Raw genomic sequence first — 12,203 nt, 5'->3', positions numbered from 1 at the left:
AGTGTAATGGTAAATGGAACCTACTCTGAAGAGAAAACCATATTAAGTGGATTGCCACAGGTTCTGCTCAATATCTTTGGGAGCGACATTGCGGAAGGGTAAAGTATGTCTATTTGCAGATGGCACTAAGATCTGCAATAGAGTGGACAAGCCTGAAGAAGTAGAGAGAATGAAAAATGATTTAAGAAAGCTGGAAGAGTAGTCAAAGGTTTAGCATCTGGGATTCAATGCCAAGAAGTTATTATTACTATGATGATGATAATGATGTGAATAAGCAATCTTTTTCTGGAAGTACAATATAAGTTAATATTCAGATGATTTTGTGTTGCAAATCAATACTATACAATACAATTTTGCTTTGTATAGTATCTTTCATAGAAAAGCAACACAAAGCACTTTAAAGACTCACCTAGTACACAGCTCTAGAGTCTCAATATGTGGATGAAACAGTGGTACAGGGAGGAAGGTTTTAGATTCATTAGGTACATTTTAGGGAAGGGGGAGCCTGTTCCGAAGGGATGGGCTCTGTCTTGACCAGAATGGAAACTGGCTGCTGGCACTTTATGAAGGAGAAAGCAGTTTTCAAACTAGATCATGTGGGAAAGCCAATAGTTTCTGAGGAGCGCACAGTTCAGAGTGAGATATCATTAAAGAATGCTGTTAAAACAGGGAAATTAGAGTACCCTGATAGAGAGGATGTAGAAAAAGCTGAGGTAACTCAAGGGGATTTACATGAAGAACAGACAAATATGAATGATTCTAAGCTATCGGAATCTACTGCTATTAATCAGCAGGGAGGGAGAGGAACAAAAAGAATATATTTAGAAGTATATATACAAATGCCAGCAGTCTACAAAATAAGATTGGAGAGCTGGAATGTATGACACTAAATGAAGTCATAACGCATAATAGATAACTCAGAGACTTGGTAGAAAAAGTATAATCAATGGGGCACTATTACCAGGGTACAAACTATATTGAAATGATAAAACAAATCAAATAGGCTGATTCTATATGTCATAGAGTCAAGTAGGATAAAAGTTCTGCAGGAAACAAACTTCACTCTGGAATCTCCATGGTTAGAAATTCAAAGTATGATGAGGAGGAGTATGTACTGGGGGTTTACTACGATCCAGTGTGATGGAAAACACAAAATTAATGGGAGATTTCAATTACCCCAAACTCAATTAGGTGAATTTCCCATCAGGGCAAGTTTTAGATGTTATAAATGATTGTTTCCTGGAACAGAAATGCTGTAAAGTCAAGAGAATTTAGTGATCAAAGGAGCCGATAAGGGAAGGGCAGTTGTTATACAGCAACGGGATCAATATATTGTTGAAATTCAACCCCAGTTACAAGACCATATCTATTATAAAAAATTGAATAGTGATCCAACTCACTCTCTGATATGCACTATTGAAGTTGAACTTGAGAATGCGTAAAAAAAAAAGGACTTCCTTACCCAATGTGAGAGACAATTTTTGATGCCTGTAAATCCTCTGATACTTGCTTTTTACATAATTGCCAAAATTATGTAAAAAGCCCATTGTTGCATCCATCAGTTCTGTTCAAGAACCTTTATCCATGTTTGTTGACCATTTTCTAAAAGTGAAAGTGTCTAAAGCTAGTTCTTATGTTAAGGATATGAAAAATATGCTCAGTATTTTGGAGGGGATATCTCTGAGTTCTCATGAATTGCTTCTAGTTACTTTGGACATTTGTTTGTTTTATACCAATAAGAGGCTTTAGGAATAGCAGAACTAGTTTTGGAGAAACGTCAGAAACCACAGTGAATTCCATCAGAGTTTGTGTTAAAGATGGCAGAATTAGACTTATCTTTAAAAATCAATGGCTACATCCCTCAATTTTCAATACCAAAAAATGTTTTGGTTATTTGAGGGAAACTGTAAATAACAGCAACTGTAAATAACAGCAAAAAAAGACGGCGACAGCAGAAAAAATGAGATAAGTTGTTTACAAAAATCATTTGAGATTATTAAGAGAGTCAAATGTGACAAATGTTTGAGATTACCAAGAGAATCACTGTAGGATATTTTAAAAGGGTGTTCTAAAAGTGTAACCTTTGAAGTAGTTTTCACTCATTATAAAAAAAGAAAAAATATTGAATGGGAAGAGGTAGATGACGTACAAAAAAGTGCAAACAAAGGAGAGGGGTTGCAGCCCTTTGTGGGCAAGAGCCCATGAGACTGAAGCACTGAGTATTCTGATACTGATTCCTGGGATTTTAAGAGCTTAAGAATATAATTAACACTGTATTGTACAGTTTCCCTCAAATAATCAAAACATGTTTTAGAATTAGACTTATGTCATAATTATTTTGTTATTTTTGGAAAATTGTATTTGCAACAACATGGTATGGCTATGGGAGCAATAATGACTCTGAATGTAGCCAATCTATATGTTTCTCAGTTTAAAGAACAGTTTCTATACTCATCTGTTTATATTCAAGTATGGTCCAGAAATATTGATGATGTTTTTTTCTTGTGGACATCTACTTTGGACCATTTGAAACTATATTTTAGAATAGCTGAACACTTTAGATGGTGAGGGAAATTTATGAGTAACAACTAGAAGAACAAAGCCAGCAGCATTTATGTCCACACTTTCTGTATGCATGTCTTTCTTTCTCTATATATTCAATATGCAACTCCTTCACTTAAGGATGGTAATATGGGAGAGCTACCAGTGCCTGTTGCTGAAACACAGGCATGTCAGGCTTTCGATGCTAGATTTCATTACTCATCTTTACAAACCCAAACTCAAGGCACATTTTCATTCAGGTACAGTAGGGTTTAAAATCTAAAGGCCTGATTTCCAAATGAATTTACATACTTAAAACTGGGTTTTAGATGTGTAAATGAACTTTAGCCATGTAAGTGGGCTTTTGAAAATTGTTACAATATTTACCATTGAATGAATAGGTTTTACCCGCATTAAATGCACTTAATATGGATAAATGGCTTTTGAAATTGATATGATAGATAATATATTACATTTACATGCATAACTCCTTTGAAAATTACCTGTAAGTGTCCAAGGTCAGAAGGCATATCAGTGGGACATGCTGGATTAGAACTGTGACTTTCTTGCCCTTGGCCCACTGCTCTACTAGCCTATTCGTCCACATCAGTTAATTTCAAAGTTAGTGGATGGCTGCTCCAATGTGACTTGTCTGTGTGTCTCCCTTTTCATTGAGGTTGATCTATCACCCAATTATTTTTAACATAAGTGTTCCTTAAGCTGGAAAAGATTAGGAAATATTCATTAAATGATGAGGGGGTAAAAGGGGTGCTCAGGGTGAATAATGTGGAAACTTCTAATAGTGGGAGAGATTAGGGGAGTGAGTTGGTGTTCATGACCCATCCCTCAGGGAGGATCCTTCTACTAAAACTATAAATGCTCAGTGAGTACTGAGGGAACCAGATATGTAGGAGAGAAGGAAGAGTGAGACAGCATCCAGCTATGCTCTCCTTGATCCTGAAAAGGAAAGGGCAGGTTGCTTTTCCTTTACATTAGGAGAACATTAGTTAGTTCGCCTGTATTGTGAAAAAATTAAGGTTAGAGTGAATTCCAGGAAGGACTCTGCAAGCAGGGTTACTGGTCTAAGGGATAAAGAGTCTTGTCTGGGGGGCTGGTTGCACCAACCACGTTCCAGGTTTTGTGATACCAGTTAATAATGGGAAAAGAGAATTTCTATAGTAAGAACAAAGCTCTTAGAGGAACAAGAAAAGTACAGGAACTGGTGGACATTGCAATTTTCCTGCAACTTGATTCAAGCAGCATGAGGAACTGTGCTTTAGGGACGTGCATTAGTTTAAAACTAAATAGAAAATCGAAATGAATAGGGGCCAATTGTTTCTTTCATGAGGCCCTGAAGTGAAATGAAGGGGCCCCAGGAACTAAACAAATCCTATTCGCTTCATTCATCTGAAATAGAATTATTTCTATAAGTCGTTATAGTCAATGGCTTCATAGAAATCATAAGGAGAGCATGCGTACAATTAGAAACCGATACAGGTAAGTGAAGGAAGTCAGCAGAGAAGGGGAGGATGGGCATGTTGACAAGGAGATGAGAGGAATGGTGTATCACAGTGAAGTATTTTGCTAGTCTGACCTATTGCTGCAGACTGGGTACAGTGATGCTAGTCTTGAAGTCTAAGGGTGTCAGAGATTTGATCTGCAGTGCTTCTCAAGACATTGTCTGTGTGAAAGCATAGCTCTCAGCTTTCTCTGAGTTCTTGGTAAAGTTTTTTGCTGTGACATATTATATAGTCTCACTGTGCCAGCCCATCCACAGCCCGTCACACAAGAGAGGAAAGGGAAGCAGTGAGGCAGTGCTGCATCACAATATCTGTGTCTCATTGCAGATTGGTGTTGCTTTACTTGCAGTTGCTGTTCTGTTTTTCCTTTCTGGTGATTGAAGTCTTAGGTACAGTTGAGATTATTCATTTGTTCTTTGTTTGCCTGGCAGCAGGCCCCATGTGGGCAGTGGGCACTAGGAGGAGGTTATTGCGGCTGTCGATCTCAGACGGCCTCGACCCTTGTGCCTCACCTTTTTCTCTGCTCTCCCCGCTAGCCTTTGGAAGATGGCTACCGCCGCATCTGCAAGCCACTCTCTCCGGCGTCCCCGGAACGGCTATGGCGTTGCCTCCCGCCATGTTTCTCCCAAGGGCTTCCTAGGGTGCGCGCACGCGCGCTACCCACATCTTTATTCCAGCTATGGCGCGAACCTTGGGGGCGTCCCCCTTGAGTGACATCACATCATCTGGGTATTTAGCCTTTGCTTGTTTGCTAGCTCGTTGAGTTAGCAAGGATTGGATTTGTCCGGTCTACGCTACTCTGCCGCTTCCTGCTGCCGCTGGAAGTTCTACCTTGCCCTTCAGGGTATTCTCTAACGCGGGTACCCGCTCCTCGGGGGCCTTCTGCTTTCCTTTCACGTGCCTTACTGGGATCAGGTACTCGCTCCTTGAGGGCCTGCTCTTCCTGCATCGGTCTACTCTTCCTGCATCCATCTACTTCAACCTGGTGGAATTGTCAACCTTACAGCTACCATCTAGTGAGTAACTGGAGCGATAGTACTCACTCTGCTGCTGGCAGTTGTAGTAGGAGAGAATGCCCAAGGAGCGGAGGTCTGGGACGAAATAAGGCCCCCAAGGAGCGGGTACCTTAGGCGTCCTTGAAGGTGATAGGCAACCCCAGAGAGTAAACAGGAGTGAGGCAAGGCCCCTGAGGAGCGGATACCTAAGTCGTCCTGGAGCAGGAGTTCACAGAACAGCAGCATCTGTGATGGTATATACCATTATTTAGTGCTGTGCACCTTCCAGCCATGGACGCCACTCCTCAAAGGCCAATTTTATAGCCAACAATTCTTTATCTCCAATTCCATAATTCTTCTCAGCTGGAGAGAATCGCCGTGAGAAGAAGGAGCAGGAATGGAGGACATGGGCATCGCTGTATTGGCTCAGTACTGCTCCCACACCGACGTCAGAGGTGTCAACCTCAACGATGAAAGGATGCTGAGGATTGGGGTGTTGAAGACAAGGCTTGGTTTGGAAGGCTTCTTTGAGAGTTTGGAAGGCCGCTACAGCCTCAGCAGACCATCGGGATGGATAGGACCCTTTTCTGGCCATGGCTGTGAGTGGTGCTGTGAGAATGGAATAGTGCTTTATGAAGGTAGGGTAGTAGTTTGTGAAGCCGAGAAAATGGCGTAAAGCTTTTAAGCCAGTGGGTTGAGGCCATTCTTGAATACGATGTACCCCAGAAAAGGCACTGACTCCTGATAAAAAGCGCACTTCTCAAGCATAAAGGCGATTGTCACGTAGCCTTTGTAGTACCTTTATCACATCTGCCTGGTGTGTCTGGAGGTGCTGAGAGAAAATCAGGATGTCAGCTAAATATACCACCATGCACTGGTACAGTAAATCATTCATCATATTCTGAAGCACCGCTGGTGCATTGCACAATCCAAAAGGCATGTCTAAGTATTCAAAGTGTCCGTCACGGGTGATAAAAGCTGTTTTCCATTCATCCCTGTGACGGATTCGGACCAAGTTGTAGGCCCATTTTAAGACCAGCTTAGTAACCTTGGCCCCTTGGAGTCTGTCAAACAGCTCAGTTATCAATGGTAGAGGGTAGCGATCCTTGATAGTGATTTCATTGAGTCCTCTGTAATCGATACAAGGACGAAGGGATCTGTCTTTACTTAAACATACAACTGTTATGTTTTGAGGTGTGGGCCCTTGGTCGCTGCAAGAGATGGCACCTCCCACAGGGCGGAGCCCTCGGGGACGTGCAGCGATAGGCTAGCTCCAAGCAGAGATGGACATAGAGAAAGGTAGTCTTTATTATACTGCAACGTACATGGTAACCCGAGGAACGGGCAATGATCCCAGCCAGAAGAAATCTCTGATGGCAATGTTCCATCTGAAAACTGCACAGAGGAAAGGCAGTCACACAGTCTCACCAAGTCCTGAGAGGGAGATGGATCCGGTAGTGGTCCGCAAAGCGGCATATGCCGAGAAACCAGGCCTAGATGGAAAGCCAGTGAGAGTAGATCCGGTGCAGCGTAGGCCGAGGATCTAGGTAGAGAGAGATGAGACAATGCAGAGACAGAACTGGAGCGATAGTACTCACTCTGATGCTGGCAGCTGTAGTAGGAGAGAACCCCCGAGGAGCGGAGGTCCGGGACGAAATAAGGCCCCCGAGGACCGGGTACCTTAGGCAAACCCAGATGGTAGACAGGAGCGAGGCAAGATCCCCGAGGAGCGAGTACCTTAGGCATCCTTGTTGGTAGCAGATAACCCCGGAGGATGTAGAGGAGCGAGACAAGGCCCCAGAGGTGCAGGTACCTAAGTCATCCTGGAGCAGGAGTAGACAGAGCGGCAGCGTCTGGTACTGTAGAGAGATGAGCATGGAAGATTCCTTGCTAACTCGTATTAGGAATGTGAACAGAGTTTAAATAACAGAGCTCGTGAGGTCATGCGGTGGGGGCGCCCCCAAGGTTCCTGCCATGACGCACGTAAAGGACGGGGCTGCACACGCGTGTGTGCCCTAGGTGACTCCGGGAGAAAGATGGGGAACACAATCGCCCATGCCGGACTGGGGACACCGAGGTGTCAGCGTGGAGAAGCGGAGGCAGCCATCTTCCCAAAAGGGACTGAGTCAGGCAGGAAAAAACTGAGCAATAGAGGGCGCAGCCGTCTGCGACCGACGGGCACAACAACAACCAAAAACTGGGGAAGGAAGGGTGAAAAAACCTTCTTTCACCCAACTCTGCATGTGGCATGATTAAACATGATTAAAGGCACCCTTTATCCTGTTTCATTTTGACATCTCCTTCCAAGAGATCCAAAGTCCTTTTCAAACAAAATACCACAAAATCAGGAACAGGCACAAAGATATCCTGCCTTCTCTGTGAGCTAACTAAAAAGCCACAATGCAAAATGGTGGCTCTGGATTTTGTATACTATGGACTTTGCCACTGCAGCTTCCCACGAGGGAGCTAAAACCCAATCAACATCTGCTTCTATTCCTCCTGTTAATATGGAGCAATCCTTTAGTAAAGGCCCAGTAGGGGTCTCTACAAAGGTGTTAAATCAAATTTTCAAACTATATAACAGAAAATCAGCAAAACCTGATAGTATTTAATACAGAGTTCTGAAGGACCTCGGATATGAAATTGAAGAACTGCTCCTGATAATCTGTAACCTATTTCTAAAATCTACCATTGTACTCAAGGACTAGAGGGCAAGCAATATAATGCCAATTTTTTAAAAGGGCTCCAAGAGTGATCCAGGAAACTACAGACTAATGAGCTTGACACTGGTGCTCAACAAAATGGTAGAAGTTATAGTTTGTTTTATTTATTTATTTATTTGTTGAGTTTTATATACCGTCATTCGGTAGAGCCATCATAACGGTTTACAAAAATATACATTTTTCTTAGCAGTTGTGTAACAGAAAAAACAATGTGAACGTTATACATTTTCTTAGCAGTTGTGCAACAGTAAAAAACAATTTGAACAATATCAGAAAAAACAAAGTTAAAAACAAAGTTAAAAACAAAGGGAAGCTGGGATTTACTAATCTATTAGAATTATTTGAAGGTGTCAACGAAAATGTGGATAAGAGTGAGTCAGTTAATATAGTGTGTTTGGATTTCCAGAAAGCATTTGACAATGTCCCCCATAAGAGATAAAAGTCATGGGATTGAAGACAGTGTCCTAATGTGAACTGGTAACTAGTTAAAAGGCAGAAAACAGAGGGTAGGTCTAAATGGTCAGTTTTCCCAATGAATACTGGAGTGACCCAGGGATCTGTACTGGGAACAATGTTGTTTAACTCATTCATTAATGATCTGGGAAAGGGAGAAATGAATGAGGTGATCAAATTTGCGGATGACATGAAATTATTCAAAGTAGCTACAACATAAGTAGACTATAAGGAACTTGCAGGAGTTCCTTATAGTCTAATGGCAGGAGAAATTTAATGTGGACAAGCGCAAAGTGATCTCCCTGGGAAACTCCCACTTGAAATACCTTTCTCCCTCCATGCAGGGAAAAATTTGTGTGCTGTCTTTAATGTGTGAACTTTCCCCCATGGCACCCAGTGCAGGGATAGGACAGGGCTGGTGAGCCCCCAGGGCTGGGCTGAGAAGCGCTGCACTAAGGGATCACTGCCCTCTGCATGAGCCAAGGAAAGGCTTGGAGCGTTCTATAAATAAATCAGCACAGCTTTCTTCATGCCCAAACTCGTAACTGCATGATGCTTGCACTGCAAGTGCAAAGCCAGTTTTACCACTAATTAAACTAAACGGCAAAACCGGGGAGAAAGCCGAATGTTGCATTGAAAGCCTGCCAGCCAGAAAACGGATGGCGGAGCTGGATTGGAGCAGCATGGCCGGCAATGGCAGCGTTCCCCAGGTCCTGCCTGCTGGAGCAGCATTGCTTCCCAGGACTTGGCAGAAGGAGCGGTAGGAACCTGTTCCACTGTTCTGGCTCTCTGAAAGTGAATACCTCCTCTGTGTCAGGAGAGCAAACATGTTCAAAACTTGAGGGCCGGCAGTGCATTTCCTACTGCTGACCTCCCAATGCACGAGTGACTGCCTAGTGTTATTGTGCCTTTACTATTGTCGTAGGATGATACTCTATTACTGTGTGATGTTGCTATCTACTGATGCTTGGTATTGTTTTAATATAATGTGACAGTGGGCAAATTATAATGCAGTGCAATGTATCATGGCAGCAGCTTTTGGAGGAAGGAAGGGAGGAATGAAGCCAGCAATTTCCTCTTCCTCCTTTCATAACCAGATTAATCTGAACTGGCATTGACTGGGCTACATTGTCATGCGTCTTTATTCACAACTACCAAGTGTTTTTCCTCATCTTTTTAATCCTTGCACATATCCCATCTTGCCAGTCATTATTGAGAGTCCTCAGTAGAATTCTCTTTAGAGTCTAGTGCATGCACCATCCTGAGTCTGGTCATTAGGCATTGTCATTGTAAAACGGCTGGGACTTACTTCCCCTAGGGTCAGTGAATGCTGATTCTGCAGCATCTCTAACCCTAAATGGTCCAAGGAGCAGTAGCCAGGCCAAGGAATTTAATCCAGATCTGCTGCAGGCAACATACAGCACTGCTGTTGAATTTGTTGAGTAGGTTGGTCAGGTGACCTGCCTTATAAAGGACAGCCCTTTTTAAAGAAATTGTCATTTTTCCTCCTAAAGTAAGAACAGGATGCACAATTCTCCTATTTTTCAATCTCGTCATATATGGAAAAATGAATTGTACTGAATTTTATAAATGACACAGATAATCAGAGCTAGGATTTTGAAAAGGGGAAGAATTGGGGGGGTGGGGGGGAGATTGAATGGTGCATCATCATCATTATTATCATCATTATCATCCTACTCATTCCATCATCTCACTGTCATCTTTCTTTCTGCCTTTACTCTCCCACTCTCTCTCCCTCCCTCTGCTCCTTCCAAAATCCTCTCTTCTGAAATTCTTCTCCACTTACCCTTTCCTATTTCTCACTCTCATCTTTTCCTCCAAACCACCCTCCTCCCAACCCTTTTCTCAACTCCCCTTCAAATTCCTCTCCATCTCCCATCCCCCATTAAATTCTCTCCATTCACACCCCCAAGTTTCCTCTTTATTTCTTCACATGCCCATAGAGTTCTCTCCATATCTTCCTCCCCACTAGGGCCCTCTTCATCGACCCTACCCTTGAATTAATCTCTCTCTCTCCCCTCCCTTCCCTTAGATTTTACCCCATTTCATCACTCCCCATATGCCAAGGTTCCTTTACATCTCCCTTTTCTCCTCAGATTCCTCTCTCTCACCCCACTTCCAGATTCCTTTTCATCTCCCCCTCTTTACTTTTCAGGTGTCTTGAGGCACAGTAGTGGCCAGCAAGTAATGTGGGGAACACAGCAAATACTGATTCCCTGTCCTGTCAGCTGTTCCTCTCCCCATGATGTACTTCCTTCATAATCAGGAAACACAGGAATAGGAAGCGAAGCAGCCATATAAAATGGAAGTGTGTGTTTACTATGTTGTTGCTTTGCCGGCCTGTCATCACTGTCATTGATCTAACCATCAGAAAGGATGGGAAGCAGAGAAAACTCAATCTTTTAGATATGATAATGTCTACCACAGCTTTTTCCGTGGGTATGTTCTGTATTCTGTGGATGCTTATTTAGCCATTGTACCACTGAGTTATTAGGCAAGCCATGGATGCAGGTTTCTTTAATATTCTTTAATTCTCCTCAGGGTTTTTTAATTTTGTCTGCATGTTATATATCCTGTGGTAACTATTTTTCCTCCTGCAGATAGACCGTGTGGAATTTATGGAATGGAAAAATGGCTCCACAGTAACAGAATTCATCCTCACTGGTCTGTCTAATACCTCAGAACAACAGACCCTGCTGTTCCATATCTTCACCCTTATCTATACCACGACCCTCCTGGGGAATCTGGGCTTGCTCACCATGGTGATAGTTGACCCTCACCTCCACACCCCTATGTACTTCTTCCTGGCCAACCTCTCTGCCTTGGACACAGTCTTTGCTTCCATCACTGTGCCCAAGATGTTAGACAACTTCCTGTCTGACAGAAAGTCCACATCTTTCCTGTGCTGCATGACCCAGATGTTTTGCTTCCAGCTGATCATAGTGGTTGAGTGTTTTCTCATTGCAGTGATGGGTATTGACCGGTATGTGGCTATTTGCAAACCATTAAGTTATACAGTAATTATGAACAGGAGCATCTGTATTCAGCTCATTGTCATATGTTGGATGGGAGGTTTCCTAAATTCATCAATACAAGTGACCTTGGCCTCCACCTTAAACTTCTGTGGCCCCAATACCATTGACCACTTCTTCTGTGATATCCCAGCATTGTTGAAACTCTCCTGCTCTGACACATCTACTCAAGAACTAATTTTATTCACAGTGGGCATGATCTTGGGATTTATTCCTTGCCTTGTTGTCTTAGGGTCTTACTGTCACATTGTTTCTGCCATCTTGAAAATTGCTACTACAACTGGACAGCATCGGGCCTTCTCCATCTGTGCCTCTCATCTTACCATTGTCACTATGTTTTATGGGGGTGGATTTTATATGTACATAATTAGACCCAATCTGAGTTTTTCATTGAATGAGGACAAAGCAATAACTGTGTTGTACACCATATTAAGCCCCATGCTAAACCCTTTCATCTACAGCCTGAGAAACATGGAAGTGAAGAAGGCCCTCAGGAGAATCACAGGCTGGACATGCTTTTCTAAGAGAATATAATATCACTCTACAATGATTCAACTTGACAGGTACATTTTCAGAAGATAATGTTCAAAGGCATTTATCCAGGTAAATGGGCCTAACAATTTATTTCCCCCAGAAACTTGGAATCTGTATTTGCTCTGGTTGAAATTTGTTAGTTGTAGCTGCATTACATTCCATGAAGCTGCCCATCTATCCTAACAGCGAACTTGGTGTGTAGCAGTTTCCACTTTCAGTGCTTTTCTTCTCAAAGGTGCATTAAAACATTGGAGTATGGGATGGAGGAAGATTAGCACAGGGAAAGGAATTCAGAGGGCCCACCCCCATGTCATCCCAACAACTACCTTTTATCATCTTTTGACTCTCTGATCCACTAGATACTCCTGGCACATTCTCAATTGG

At 42.7% G+C, this 12,203-nt stretch overlaps 1 protein-coding gene across 1 annotated transcript; it reads left to right on the top strand.

The window, feature by feature from the left end:
* The first annotated feature begins 518 nt into the window (after nucleotides 1-518).
* On the top strand, nucleotides 519-11,819 carry LOC115098563 (olfactory receptor 5A2-like). The gene is made up of 2 exons (XM_029615195.1): nucleotides 519-713; nucleotides 10,854-11,819. Exons 1-2 carry the CDS (start codon nucleotides 519-521, stop codon nucleotides 11,817-11,819), a joined length of 1,161 nt encoding a protein of 386 aa, XP_029471055.1.
* The last annotated feature ends 384 nt before the right edge of the window (nucleotides 11,820-12,203 follow it).

The sequence above is a fragment of the Rhinatrema bivittatum genome, chromosome 1 (genome assembly GCF_901001135.1).
Source record: "Rhinatrema bivittatum chromosome 1, aRhiBiv1.1, whole genome shotgun sequence".
Lineage (NCBI taxonomy): Eukaryota > Metazoa > Chordata > Amphibia > Gymnophiona > Rhinatrematidae > Rhinatrema > Rhinatrema bivittatum.
The sequence above is the reverse complement of the archived record's forward strand: the minus strand, read 5'-3'. Positions and strand labels throughout refer to the sequence as shown.